Consider the following 15,652-nt stretch of genomic DNA (forward strand, 5'->3'; position numbering starts at 1 on the left):
AGCAGTTTTGAAATGGAATTGCAATAATTTCATTAATAAAATGAGCTGAAACTCCTGTGGGCACAATTTTTAAATTAACTTTTCCAGACCTATTAGATTTGGGGTAAGAATGGAAACGGATGTTGATTGCATGTCCTTTACATCCTACCAGTTTTGCAGCTAATGGTTTGCCAAGAATGCAGGAGAGATGTTTTTCACATTTCACTGAACCTTTCAAGCCTAAAATTTCAAAGAACATTAATCCTCATTCACCTGGATCTGCTCAGAAAAAAAAAAAGTCAAATTGAATATACCTATCAAAAATCAATACAAAAGTATTTCATTCATATTCTTGGGAAAATCACACTGAACAGAAGCAAGTGAAACTTTCTACTTGTGAATCTGCAATTAGAAACTTTGTGACGATGCCAAACAGGGTTTTTACACAACACTATAGATGTATTTGGATTCTTTAAAAATCCAGTAATCAAGATGTATTTTAAGATTGCATCCTTAAACCTCAAAAACAGAATCTTAACCAATTAATAGAATTAAATTTAATGCCACCACAAAAAGTGCTGAAGTGTACACATCGTCCAGGTAAACTATTGTAATATCAGCATGTTAGTTAGCAGCTAATTAACAAAACTTCTTCAAAAGCCAAAAAAAAAAGCGTAGCCTGGCACTATAATCAAGCTGTTCATTTTCTACAATGCATTTTTACTCGGCAAAAAACTATCCACTTGTACTTTGGAATACTTGACAATGGAGCGTCACTATCAGGTTGTATGTGGATTGCAAAATATTATTCCAGGAACACTGCACAACATATATCAAGTTAACTGTGCAAAACCAATTGATAATAAGTTCCTCATTAGTCTTTGTTTTGAGTTGCCAACATATCTGCAAATTTAGAGAGGTGCTCCTGCTCCTGACCAAGTGCATGCAGAAAGATACCCATGGGGCTCTTCTTCAATCCGACCTCTTCCATCTTGTTTTCAAACTTGTTCTTTAAGTTACGAAGCCGTAGAGAAGCATGTATAAACATCACTGAAATAAAGTTTTAAAGGTTAAACTGGGGTGCACAATAAAATGCTCTACACACCTTAAATCCAGTCAATGAGCTTACCCAATTGAATTCTAGATAGGAACCGGTTGTTACCTGCTTCATGGTGGATTTAACCCTAAATATTATAGCAGGCAAGATTAAAAGATATTTCTGAATTCTACTAGACTCCCAGGTAAAAAGACAGACAACAGATGAATTTTGATTCATACTGAACCACCAATATTCTAATTTCCACATTATAGGGATTTAATATCCCTGGAATGGACCAAGGACATGAAGAAACAATAATTTCCAAGCAAACCTTTCAATTTAGAAATATATTTATTATTTTTCTTCCCCTCTGGGGAGGAAAAGAAAAAAAAAAAAAGGTCATGGGTCAAGTCCTATATCCTCTCCTTGTCCAAGATCTAGAACAATGTACATTGTTGATCATGAAGCACATCACCTCCATACTCCCAGAATGCCTTGATCCACTGCAATTCACATACCGCTGCAACCAGTCCACATCAGACGCCATTTCCCTGGCCCTACACTCATCCCTAGAGCATCTCGAAAACAAGGACTCCTACATTAGACTCCTATTTATTGACTACAGCTCCGCCTTCAACACCATAATCCCAGCCAAGCTCATATCAAAGCTCCAAAACCTAGGACTTGGCTCCCCACTCTGCAACTGGATCCTCGACTTGCTGACCAACAGACCACAATCAGTAAGAATGAACAACACCTCCTAGTCCTCAACACCAGCGCCCCGCAAGGCTGCGTACTTAGCCCCCTACTCTACTCCCTGTACACACACGACTGCGTGGCAAAACTTGGTTCCAACTCCATCTACAAGTTTGCTGACGATACGACCATAGTGGGCCGGATCTCAAATACCGACAAGTCCGAATACAGGAGAGAGATAGAGAATCTAGTGGAGTGGTGCAGCGACAACAATCTCTCCCTCAATGCCAGCAAAACTAAAGAGCTGGTAATTGACTTCAGGAAGCAAATTACTGTACACACCCGTCAGCATCAACAGGGCCGAGGTGGAGATGGATAGCAGTTTCAAATTCCTAGGGGTGCACATCTCCAAAAATCTGTCCTGGTCCACCCACGTCGACGCTACCACCAAGAAAGCACAACAGCGCCTATACTTCCTCAGGAAACTAAGGAAATTTGGCATGTCCACATTAACCCTTACCAACTTTTACAGATGCACCATAGAAAGCATCCTATCGGGCTGCATCACAGCCTGGTATGGCAACTGCTCGGCCCAGGACTGCAAGAAACTTCAAAGAGTCATGAACACCGCCCAGTCCATCTCATGAACCTGCCTCCCATCCATTGACTCCATCTACACCTCCTGCTGCGTGGGGAAAGCGGGCAGCATAATTAAAGATCCCTCCCACTCGGCTTACTCACTCTTCCAACTTCTTCCATCGGGCAGGAGATACAGAAGTCTGAGAACACGCACGAACGGACTCAAAAACAGTTTCTTCCCCACTGTTACCAGACTCCTAAATGACCCTCTTATGGACTGACCTCATTAACACTACACCCCTGTATGCTTCATCTGATGCCAGTGCTTATGTCGTTACATTGTATACATGTTGTGTTGCCTTATGTATTTTCTTTTATTCCCTTTTCTTCTCATGTACTTAACGATCTGTTGAGCTGCTCGCAGAAAAATACTTTTCACTGTATCTCGGTACACGTGACAATAAATAAATACAATACAATCCAAGTCAATTAATGGAAAGCAGTCAGAAGTAGGACCCTGGTAAATTTTCGGCCCACATTTCTGCTGAAACTTGAAGATCAACTAACTCAGCTCTGACCATGGAAGTAACATCTGCCTAGTTCATAATGAGCAGTGCATTTACTAATAAACCTATTTGGGCCACATTGTTTTGCATTGCCCTGAGTGCCCAGAGTTTAATCTCTTTCACATTTGATGGAGACATACTTACAAAGTAACGGTAAGGTGATTCCAAGCAAGAAAACCATGACGCCACCAATGATGGAAATGAAAGAGTAGCTCATCAGCAAGATGGCCAAGACAAACATAGACGGGTAACGGCGTTTGAAATGGCCAATAGCTGCCTTATTTTCAGAAGCCCACATGGAACCCATGAATATCAGTACCAGCACTGCTCCACCCAGGATGATCTCCAAAGGACTCATAAACCTGTTAACAAAAAGGAACAAGTTAAAAGTTACCCAGGAAGTTCAAAGAAAGCAAGAATACCCTTTGTAAATATTTCAAATCAAGAGATGAACGGAATTGGAGGATTCAGTGTACATTTTAATATTTCTTGGCTATCCATAGTTCAGAAGGATCTCTCAGCTTTATATTTTCTAAAGCAGCAGTTTATTCTTGCACTAACAACAGTGCTTTGGTCTGAGCAGAGTAGGAGGGAGAGGAGAAGGAAATAGATGTTGACGGGAGCTTAGGAGAAAGATAATGGCTTTGGTAATGTTACACACTAGTTGACAAATGCAACATGAAGTCCCTCTCCTTTACAATTGAGCTTCAAATACAAATTTCATTAAATCTTATGTTCCACAGCCCAAAACATTTTCAGAGAAGAAGCTACAAAGTGACCCACTTTGATGAGTCACTCGAGGCAAATATTAGGCAGAACAGGGATTCAAATCTACAACTTTGCAGTTGTACTTCTGCATTCATACATGTGATGGGTTATGTTGGCCAGATTCAGGCACACAGACCAGCTGCAAATAGTGACTAACATTGCCAAACTGAAATACTTTTATAAATACCCTTTTCAACATTCAGAATAAACCAGCCTCTTCTCCAAAAGCCTCATCTTAATTGTGGAGTACATTTCAGTGTGTAATTTCTCCTTTACCTAGCATGCGCATAAACAGCCAACTCACAGATTGTACTTTGGCAAGACAGCTGCTCTCACCCCCATTGAAAAAGTTTAAGAGGATTTGAAATTAGACTACCCATTTATTTTAAAGCCAATTCTACTTTTTCTCCCTGGATTGGGTATACCCAAGGTAAGGGGATGGTCAGTCTACCCTGCCAAATGTGACATTTTCCCAGAAAGTATCAGACCTCCCCCATTTCACAATGTGGTCATCCATATGTTGAGATCCAAGGAACTGGGGAGAATGAAGAGTTGAAGGAAATTAGTGCAAGAATGTTGCATTGGAAAAATTGAGACTGAAAGTTTATTTTTTAATATTTTTATTCTCCTCCTTGCTCACATTTTCTCCCAAATTTACACCCAAGAATAAACAATAATCAGTAACAAATAAACAATAATCAGTAACGAATGCAATGTCAATCCCCATATCAATAACAACAATCACATCCTCCCACCAAACCCCTACCATTAGCCCGCATGTTAACATAAACAAATGACAAAAAGGAATCAGGATTCACCCATAGTCCCCATTAACACATGCAGTCCCTCTCCCCCTCAGCCACATCCCCCCCCCCCCCCCCCCCCCCCCCCCCCCCCCCCCCCCCCCCCCCCCCCCCCCCCCCCCCCCCCCCCCCCCCCCCAATATAACCCAATTCTCAGTGCATAATGAATAACGCCCATGAATTGTAAAACATCTCCATCCTTCCCCTCAGTTCAAATTTGACCTTCTCAAGCGTCAAGAATTCCAGCAGGTTACCCCCCCCCTGCCGGCTCATCCTTGTAAGATGTGCTCTATACACCACCTTCAGCTGTATCAGCCCCAACCTCACACACGAGGCGGAGGCATTCACCCTCCAGAGCACCTCACACCAGAACCCCTCCTCCATACTCTCTCCCAACTCTTCCTCCCACTTTGCCTTGATCCCTTCGAGCGGCACCTTCTCCATCTCCAAAATAGCCCCGTAAACCACCGATACTACCACCTTCTCCAGTCCCCCTGTCGTCAGCACCACCTCAAGCAATGTGGAAGCCAGCTTATGGGACTGAAAGTTAATAAGTCCAAGATTAAATGTTAGAAGAGGCTGCGATAGAGATGGTGGATGCATTGGTGATCATCATTCCAAAATTCTGTAGATTCTGGAATATTTCCTAAAGATTGGAAGATAGAAAATGTCATCCCACTATTTAAGGGAGGGAGAGATAAAAAAGAACCACAGACCCGTTAGCCTTATGTCAGTGGTAGGAAAAATGCGAGAATCTATTATAAAGAATGTGATACATGGAGACTTCAGACAATTGGGAGTTGATCGGATCATGGGATTTATGAATGGGAAACTGGAGGGGTTTTTTGCAGATACTACTAACAAAACTCATAAAAGGAGTGTCAATGTACGTAGTAAATTTGGGTTTCCAAAAGACAAACTCCCCACAGGAGGCTGATGATCAAAATAAAAGCTCATTTGATAGGAGGCAATATACTGGTATGGATTAAAAATTGGCTAACAGCATCAAAAGACTCAAGTCATTCTCATGTTGGCAGGCTCTGGCTAGTAGGATACCATAAGGATCAGTTCAGATTCATGCAAGATACAAAGCTAGGCGGGAGCATTTGTTGAGGAAGAGATAAAGCAGCATACAGGAGGAATGGGACAGACTTTTGTAAGTGGACAAAAATATTTGGCAGATGGAATATAATGTGGAAAAATGTGAAAAATGTGGGAAAATGTGGAAAAATGTGAAGGAACAGATATGCAGCGCATTTCCTAAATGGTAATAAATTAGAAAGCGTTGTGTACAAAAGGGACCTGGACATCCTTGTTCACAAGGCACTGAAGACCAACAAGTAGGTGCAGCAAGCTATTAGAAGACTAATGAATGCTAGCCTTTATTGCAAGAGGATCTGCATACAGGAACGGTGAAGTCATTCTTCAATTGTACAGAAGTTTGTTTAGACCGCACCTAGAGTGTGTGCAATTTTTGTCCCCTTATGTCAGAAAAGATATTATTGGGCAGTACGGTGGAGCAGTGGTTAGCCCTGCTGCCTCACAGCACAGAGGTCCCAGGTTCGATCCCAGCTCTGGGTCAGTGACCGTGTGGAGTTTGCACATTGTCCCCGTGGGTTTCGCCCCCACATCCAAAAATGTGTAGGGTAGATGGATTGGCCACGCTAAATTGCCCCCGAATTGGAAAAAATGAATTGGGTACACTAAATTTTTTTTAAAAAATGATATTATTGCAATGAAGGTTCACCAGACTTGTTCTGCAGATGGTGGGACTGTCTTCTGAAGAGAGATTGGTAAAACTGGACCAATGTTCTCTAGAATTGCAAAGAATGATAGGCGATCTCATTGAAACCTCCAAAATATTTAAAGTAGACAGGGTAGATGCAGGCAAGAGGTTTCCCTTGGTTGGGGAGTCGGGAACCAAGGGGCACAATAAAATAACGGGGAAACCATCAAGGAGAAATTTCTTCAGAGGGTTGTGAATCCTTAGAAGCTCAGTCATTTGAGTATGTTGAAGGTAGAAATTGATAGTTAACAACAACAACAGGTTATGGGAATATTGGGGGTTAAGAGGCATTGAAGTGCCTCATCGGCCATGATCGCACTGAATGGCAGAGCAAGCTCGATGGGCTGAAAGGCCTCCAAATGTTCCCATGTTCATCACTAACTCAAGCAGAAGAGAATGGGAACGAAGCCATTTCTGTTCATACAGGTCAGGAACCCAGTTTATGAACAGGAGTGAGCATAAAAGCACGGGGGGGAAATTTCTCCAATTTGCTGAATCCATGCCAAAGAGCAGTAAAGTCTTCCACTCAAACCAGAGTCAAGCCTCTTAAGCTCACATGAGCCACTATTGCTATTGTGCAAGAAAAATTCTCTAGTTCTCATCTCCACAAGCTTACTGGAGGTATTGCAATTTAGCATGGCCAATCCACCTAACATGCACATCTTTGGGTTGTGGGGGTGAAATCCACAGACAGGGAGAATGTGGAAAATATATGTTTTAATACACAATAGAAAAAGAAAAACAAAATCATAGACATCCCTGAATAATTTTACGTTAAGCAAAGAAGAAATGCATACTCTGCATAACTTGGTGAAATAAAGATAAATAGACAAGGACTGAGGTATTGTTGCCATGTGACAAGAACGGATGTGCTTCAGCCTCGGAGAAGATGTCCATAAGAACATGTTCAAAAGTTGAGCAGTTTTCAGGTATACACATGACATCCAACTCCACCATACCATCATCCCTTTCCACCCATCCACTGCCCATACGGAGACACAACCTGTTGATCAACAAGCCACAATTTTGCTGCAAGCTAAACAAGTAGTCATTGGTGTTAACAGAAACCCAGTTGGCCAAGTCAAATCAAGACAGCTTTTCTTTACCAACAGAACCGGCTTTGTTCAGTCTCATAGCTCAGCTTTCCTATCACAATCCCAGTGTCCCAGCTGTCCCCTCGTCATACTATTTTAATTTTAAAAATGAAAACCAATAAATTAAACCACAAGGGAGTGACAGCCCCTGGTGCGCCATTGCAATGTCAAAGGAAACCAATTAAACCAAAACATCATTTCCATGAGGTGATAAATGCACATCAGCCATCACAAGTGCCCGGCATGAAACATACCGGTGGACACCACATTCTCCCTCTCCATGACCATCTAGCCGCAGTAGAGGGGTAGTCAGTGGGTTGGATGACCGCCTCACTACCTACACCTGTTGCTGGCTACCTTGACCACGCCCAGACTGACAAGGAGGTTCTTCTCCCTCCCCCTTAGCACTGTCTAGCCAAGTGAGCTCTACACTCACATTTGAGTGTCAGGTCCGTGGTCAATTTTGTGTAGAAGGTTTTTTGTATTAATATAAATTTAGAGTACCCAATTCATTTTTTCCAATTAAGGGCCAATTTAGAGTGGCCAATCCACCTATCCTGCAAATCTTTGGGTTGTGCGGGCAAAACCCACACAAAACACGGAGAATGTGCAAACTCTGTGCAAACTCTGTGCAAACTCCACACACAGTAAAATAGAGCCAGGATCGAACCTGGGACCTCGGTGCTGTGAGGCAGCAATTTTAGCTACTGAGCCACCATGCTACCCTTGTGGGTAGACGGTTTGATGGGAGACCATAGAAAGATGAGGAGACAACTGCAGAACACAAACATATACCATGACCTTTTAACCCAGATAATTGGGTTGTTTCCAGATATTGCTCATTTCTGGACATAAATGCAGAGAAATACCCTTGCCACTATTCCTCATTGTACCCCCTCAAGCCACTTTCACCAGTAGTCAGCATATTTTTTAAAAGTACATCTATAAGTAACTGACCCCTTTGAGAAATAAAGTGCACAGTTTTCTTACACACCATGTAAACTGACCATCATTTGGACAGAAAATAATGATGAGCTCATCTACCGAAATGGGTACCCCCCACCCACCCCCCACCCACCCAATTCAAAGCAAACGGTCTATTGATAATTATCCAAATAGTAACATCTGTCATTGCACAGCACTGAACTCATCATCTATCTTCTGCTATCAAATTCACTGGAAACAATGAGGAGTGCCTACATGCCTCGTTTGCTACAGTCTGACATCAATTATCCTTATTACTCAGAACATATATATTTAGTAAAGTCAGCTCCAAGTTTCCAGGCTGCAATATTACACAACCCATGTGCATGATGGGTGTGCACCGCTAGTTAGGCAGGCCTCCTCCTTTTCTGCTGTGCAATGAAGTCACTTAATTAAACCTGGTCAGTTTCATGTCAACCATTCAAGCAATATCTATGACAGATACCACTTAATGTGATAAAACATTTAACAAGGTCATTAGGCTGGTATTGTGAAAATGTGACCAGACTACATAGAACATAAATCCTGCAGTGAATACCTTTGGAGAATTGTCAAAAATATATTCCGATTTAAGCAAATTTTTAAGCCCAATGCTTCAAGTAAAATCAGAAGAATGTTACAACACAGAAACTGGCCCATTGGACGACTGTATCTTTGCCAGCATCCTTTCTCCCGCTTGTTCCCCAGAACATTTGATACTCTTCTCAAGCCTAGTTTAAAGAAAATCCCAACTTTTCACATCTGCCTTTAATCACCAACATCCCAGTGAAATCCAAATCACATGGTGTAATTTCTTTTTATATCCTTAGTCTATAATGCATAGAATTTTATACAACTTCACTATTCCCCCCCCCCCCCAATAATATCCCTGCACTTCAAGATTCATTGAGCCTCCTGGATCAACCCTTTCAAGACCCAAAAGATGTGCTTATTAGGCGAATTGGACGTTCCAAATTCTCCCTCAGTGCAGCGGAACAGGCACTGGAATGTGGCAGCTAGGGGATTTCACAGTAACTTCAGTGCAGTGTTTGTTAGCCTACTTGTGGCACTAATGGTGCCGGAGTGTGGCGGCTTGGGGATTTAATAATAATCTTTATTATTGTCACATGTAGGCTTACATTAACACTGCAATGAGTTACAGTGAAAGTCCCGTAGTCGTCACATTCCGGCACCCGTTCGGATACACACAGGGAGAATTCAGAATGTCCAATTTACCCAACACGTCTTGAGACTTTGTGGGAGGAAACCAATGCAGACGCAGGGAGAACGTGCAGACTCCGCACAGGCAGTGACCCAAGCGGAAATCAAATCTGGTATTCTGGTGCTGTGAAGCAACAGTGCTAACCACTGTGCTACCATACCACAGTAATTTTAATGCAGTGTTAATGTAAGCCTACTTGTGACACAAATAAAGATAATTGCTAATTCTCATCCTCTTCCCCCATTTAAAAGAGATAATTCAACTTGTGTTTACTATCAAAATGTGTTACTTCAGATTTTATCCTCCCCAATTGTGAATGGTTATCTGCCACCCATCTGTCCACATGTCACAATTTCATTCCCCATAAATCAGTATCATCAGCAGGTAGGTGTTAATCCCCAAATTCAGACCTATATGGGGTAAACAATACAACAAATAAGGTTACTATACAAATAATATTCCCACAATCCCCTCACTACAACTTGAGAAAATTATTTAACCATTACCCTTTACTTTTTGGCATCTGCAGATGGAGCCAAATTACCATGATTTCATCTTACTTTGTCAATGTCTTCCAGGTGGTTCCTTATTTTACTGATTTCCCTTTATACAATTTGGAGGGCATTAGGTAAGTGTGCCTCTGATCGTGATACCTAAAATAGTTGCATTTTACCGAAGGAAGCAGGTTGAATTAATTCAGTGTAATGGGCAACACCCATTTTGGTCCTTCATTAGATCAAGTGGCAACTGGTTTGGTGGAACTGAACAACACAATGCAGCACAAGTTTCAGATTCCAGTACTCAAGATTGTGCTGAGTTAGCAAGTTATTATTCTCAGCTGGGACAGCAATAAAGGTGGAACAATTGGTCCAATTAGCCTTAGATTTAAGGATAAATAAAGCACAATTCCACATGATCAGGTGAGAATAGGATAGCACTTCTTGCAAAACACTATCTAGGACCACATGAAACATTTTCTCACGAGTATGGTAGCAAAGGACAGGGAGCAAATTTCAAGCTCTTAATTAAATACAGAGCTCCATTTCTTCCTTCAGTAATGCTTTTATTTGGAATAAATGCCCCAGGATCTTTTTAAATCAACAATCATTGCAGAATAAAAGTGGAATAAGAAGAGTAATTTAAATTAGAACCAATAAACTAGGCTGTGCCACTTATTTGTGATAAGATTATTTAACCAATAATAGGCAATAACAATTCAGTTATGTGAAATGGCCACTGAAAAATTTCAAGAACGCTTTCAGCATCTTGGAAGTTGATATTACAGCAACAACCAAAACAGTCTTTACACAGTTTAAATGAAAAATTACCACTATTGTTTGATAAATACAATATGTAAAAGAAAAAAATCTAGTAGCCAAATGAAAACATGTAGGACGTCTATCTATATAGTGCCCAAGATGCTTCACAGGAAAATTAAAACAATATGGCTCCATACCACAAGGAGCTTAATCAAAAGGGTAGATTTTGAGTATCTTAAAAGGAGAAATGAAAGTAGTGGTCAAAAAAGATGCAAGGAGTATTCCAGAGCCTGGGGCCTAAGCAACTGAAGGTACAACAACCAATAGTGGAGTGACAAAAATCAGGAATGCTGGAGAGGAGATATCTCAAGGAGCAGAAGGAGATTACAAAAAAAAAACAACAAAGCCATGGAGGAATTTAAAATTAGGAATGGAAATTTTAAATCATCACATTCACTGGCCAGGAAATGGCCAGTGAGCCTTTGATGATACAGGGCAGCACAGTGGCACTGCTGTCTCACAACACCAGGGGCCCAGATTCAATTCAAACCTTGGGTGACTGTGTGGAATTTGCACTTCTCCCCCATGTCTGTGTGGGTTGCCTCTGGGTGCTCCAGTTTCCTCCCAGTCCAAAGATGTGCACATTAAATGGATTGGCCACGCTAAATCGCCACTTTAGAGTCCAAACGTGTGCAGGTTAGGTGTGTTATGGGGATAGGAGAGTGGGCCTACGCAAGGTGCTCTTTCAGGAGGGTCAGTGCAGACTTGATGAGGCAAATGGCTTCCTTCTGGACTGTAGGTTTTCTATGGGAATAGGAGATAGCAAAGTACCATCATATGGTTGTTTTAAAACAAATGCTTTGGTAAAGAATATACTTAGGTTAACTCAAATGATTTTTAGACGAGCAAAGAAACGTTAGTCACTTAATTTCAATATCCACAACCCGAATCTCAAGTCAACTTAGTAAAGTCAATGTAAGGGGGGGGGGGGGGGGGGGGGAACAATCCCAATATCTGACGTTTCCATTAAACGTTCCCCAGATGCAGGATTTCTATAGGTTGTCGGATACAGAACTGCGTGAGGGAGGAAGGAAGCCAGCAAACGTTACAACGGCTACCCTTCTCCCCCACGGAATTGCTTGGTTGCAGAAAACTGGCAGTGCTCCACATGTCCACAGACTTACATTCCAGGGTCTATATCCTTGGAAATAAGGATAAAATGAATGCACTGGGTGGGTCAGCCTGGTTTAAAGGTCCTCGCAACAGAATTCACTGGAAGAGGGGCCTGTGAACTAATCCAGTAACTGGCTAAGGGACCACCCAAACCGCTGCACGAAATAAACTTAAACCAACATCGGTGCAACGCAAAATTACCCGGGTTCTAACAGTCTCTTGCATCGGAATACTGGTTCGAGCATTATAAAATTATGTGGTATAAACCATTGCGACGTTAAGAGAAATGCGAGAGCGGCATCAGCACCGTGCCGAATTAATTTAAGCAAACGAGGGTGCATCCCTGTAAAAGCTCCAATACACGTCCCCGGTACAGAGCAGCTCCTTTACCCGATCACGATAAAGATGCCGACCGCCATGGCCAGGTAGTTGCTCTGGTAATACAGCAGGTTGCTGATCACCCGGTTGTTCCACTTCTCTAAATCCCGAAAATCCGGCTGGGCGAAGCGGGCCGAGCGCAACATAAACTCATCCCACGGTCTTAAGGGGGCGAACTGCACTTCCATGGCCGGCAGCTGCCGCACTGGCTGAGAGGCAAACGTAGCAGCGCGGCTTAAAGAGGCGTCACTGGGCTCCACCCGAGTGAGACAATGAGCTGCAGCCTCACTCGGAGAGGCGGTGTGAACGGGCTTCCCAGCTGCTGCCTCACTGGCACTTCATCATGTCAATCTGGCCTCATGTTCTACCTTTTCTAGTCACCAATGAGAAGACACTGAGTGCCCCCCCCCCCCAATTCATCGGTACCCAGTTTCTCCAACGCAAAATTAGTGTGTACAGTTTGGTCTTGTACATGGTTACTGTTTTTATTAAAATTTTTGAGAGGCGCCACTAATGAAGAAGAGAAGCCGTAAAACAGGAAATTGCAAACTGAAAAAAAAAAATTTCAAGTACCCCCTCATGCCCACCACTCACAGAGGTTTACTGTAGTGGTTCTCAAACTGGGGTCCATGGACCACTAGGGGGGCTGCAGAGACGTTACACGCAGAGCATGAGGGCATACTGAGCACGGCGCACCAACATCATGCCGAGTGTGAGGACACACCGAGTGGGAGGACACACCGAGTGGGAGGGCACACCAAGTGCAAGGGCATACCGAGCTCGAGGCACACCATTATGCCGAGTGCGAGGGCATGCCAAGCGCGAGGACATACCGACTGAACAAAGAACAAAGAACAAAGAAATGTACAGCACAGGAACAGGCCCTTCGGCCCTCCAAGCCCGTGCCGACCATACTGCCGACTAAACTACAATCTTCTACACTTCCTGGGTCCGTATCCTTCTATTCCCATCCTATTCATATATTTGTCAAGATGCCCCTTAAATGTCCCTATCGTCCCTGCTTCCACTACCTCCTCCGGTAGCGAGTTCCAGGCACCCACTACCCTCTGCGTAAAAAACTTGCCTCGTACATCTACTCTAAACCTTGCCCCTCTCACCTTAAACCTATGCCCCCTAGTAATTGACCCCTCTACCCTGGGGAAAAGCCTCTGACTATCCACTCTGTCTATGCCCCTCATAATTTTGTATACCTCTATCAGGTCGCCCCTCAACCTCCTTCGTTCCAGTGAGAACAAACCGAGTTTATTCAATCGCTCCTCATAGCTTATGCCCTCCATACCAGGCAACATTCTGGTAAATCTCTTCTGCACCCTCGCTAAAGCCTCCACATCCTTCTGGTAGTGTGGCGACCAGAATTGAACACTATACTCCAAGTGTGGCCTAACTAAGGTTCTATACAGCTGCAACATGACTTGCCAATTCTTATACTCAATACCCCGGCCAATGAAGGCAAGCATGCCGTATGCCTTCTTGACTACCTTCTCCACCTGTGTTGCCCCTTTCAATGACCTGTGGACCTGTACTCCTAGATCTCTTTGACTTTCAATACTCTTGAGGGTTCTACCATTCACTGTATATTCCCTACCTGCATTAGCCCTTCCAAAATGCATTACCTCACATTTGTCCGGATTAAACTCCATCTGCCATCTCTCCGCCCAAGTCTCCAGACAATCTAAATCCTGCTGTATCCTCAGACAGTCCTCATCGCTATCCGCAATTCCACCAACCTTTGTGTCGTCTGCAAACTTACTAATCAGACCAGTTACATTTTCCTCCAAATCATTTATATATACTACAAACAGCAAAGGTCTCAACACTGATCCCTGTGGAACACCACTGGTCACAGCCCTCCAATTAGAAAAGCATCCCTCCATTGCTACCCTCTGCCTTCTATGGCCTAGCCAGTTCTGTATCCACCTTACCAGTTCACCCCTGATCCCGTGTGACTTCACCTTTTGTACTAGTCTACCATGAGGGACCTTGTCAAAGGCCTTACTGAAGTCCATATAGACAACATCTACTGCCCTACCTGCATCAATCATCTTAGTGACCTCCTCGAAAAACTCTATCAAGTTAGTGAGACACGACCTCCCCTTCACAAAACCGTGCTGCCTCTCACTAATACGTCCATTTGCTTCCAAATGGGAGTAGATCCTGTCTCGAAGAATTCTCTCCAGTAATTTCCCTACCACTGAAGTAAGGCTCACCGGCCTGTAGTTCCCGGGATTATCCTTGCTACCCTTCTTAAACAGAGGAACAACATTGGCTATTCTCCAGTCCTCCGGGACATCCCCTGAAGACAGCGAGGATCCAAAGATTTCTGTCAAGGCCTCAGCAATTTCCTCTCCAGCCTCCTTCAGTATTTCTGGGGTAGATCCCATCAGGCCCAGGGGACTTATCTACCTTAATATTTTTTAAGACACCCAACACCTCGTCTTTTTGGATCACAATGTGACCCAGGCTATCTACACCCCCTTCTCCAGACTCAACATCTACCAATTCCTTCTCTTTGGTGAATACTGATGCAAAGTATTCATTTAGTACCTCGCCCATTTCCTCTGGCTCCGCACATAGATTCCCTTGCCTATCCTTCAGTGGGCCAACCCTTTCCCTGGCTACCCTCTTGCTTTTTATGTACGTGTAAAAAGCCTTGGGATTTTCCTTAACCCTATTTGCCAATGACTTTTCATGACCCCTTCTAGCCCTCCTGACTCCTTGCTTAAGTTCCTTCCTACTTTCCTTATATGCCACACAGGCTTCGTCTGTTCCCAGCCTTTTAGCCCTGACAAATGCCTCCTTTTTCTTTTTGACGAGGCCTACAATATCACTCGTCATCCAAGGTTCCCGAAAATTGCCGTATTTATCTTTCTTCCTCACAGGAACATGCCTGTCCTGTATTCCTTTCAACTGACACTTGAAAGCCTCCCACATGTCAGATGTTGATTTGCCCTCAAACATCCGCCCCCAATCTATGTTCTTCAGTTCTCACCTAATATTGTTATAATCAGCCTTCCCCCAATTTAGCACATTCATCCTCGGACCACTCTTATCCTTGTCCACCAGTACTTTAAAACTTACTGAATTGTGGTCACTGTTACCAAAATGCTCCCCTACTGAAACATCTACCACCTGGCCGGGCTCATTCCCCAATACCAGGTCCAGTACCGCCCCTTCCCTAGTTGGACTGTTTACATATTGTTTTAAGAAGCCCTCCTGGATGCTCCTTACAAACTCCGCCCCGTCTAAGCCCCTGGCACTAAGTGAGTCCCAGTCAATATTGGGGAAGTTGAAGTCTCCCATCACCACAACCCTGTTGTTTTTACTCT

General features: G+C 43.3%; 1 protein-coding gene across 1 annotated transcript; it reads right to left on the reverse strand.

Moving 5' to 3' along the window:
- Window positions 1–521: 521 nt before the first annotated feature.
- On the reverse strand, window positions 522–12,569 carry LOC140388317 (PRA1 family protein 3-like). The gene is made up of 3 exons (XM_072472281.1): window positions 12,318–12,569; window positions 3,004–3,221; window positions 522–1,029 (listed from the first exon to the last, which is right to left on the reverse strand). Exons 1-3 carry the CDS (start codon window positions 12,491–12,493, stop codon window positions 854–856), a joined length of 570 nt encoding a protein of 189 aa, XP_072328382.1. The 5' UTR covers window positions 12,494–12,569; the 3' UTR covers window positions 522–853.
- Between the last annotated feature and the right edge of the window lie 3,083 nt (window positions 12,570–15,652).

Source organism: Scyliorhinus torazame, chromosome 13 (genome assembly GCF_047496885.1).
Source record: "Scyliorhinus torazame isolate Kashiwa2021f chromosome 13, sScyTor2.1, whole genome shotgun sequence".
NCBI lineage: Eukaryota > Metazoa > Chordata > Chondrichthyes > Carcharhiniformes > Scyliorhinidae > Scyliorhinus > Scyliorhinus torazame.

Coding starts and splice junctions, on each gene's coding strand:
- LOC140388317 (XM_072472281.1), bottom strand. CDS start 12,493: ATGGAAGTGCAGTTCGCCCCCTTAAGACCGTGGGATGAGTTTATGTTG. Junction 3,222..12,317: donor GGCATCTTTATCGTGATCGG/GTAAAGGAGCTG, acceptor TTTTGTTAACAG/GTTTATGAGTCCTTTGGAGA. Junction 1,030..3,003: donor AATCACCTTACCGTTACTTT/GTAAGTATGTCT, acceptor ACTTTATTTCAG/TGATGTTTATACATGCTTCT.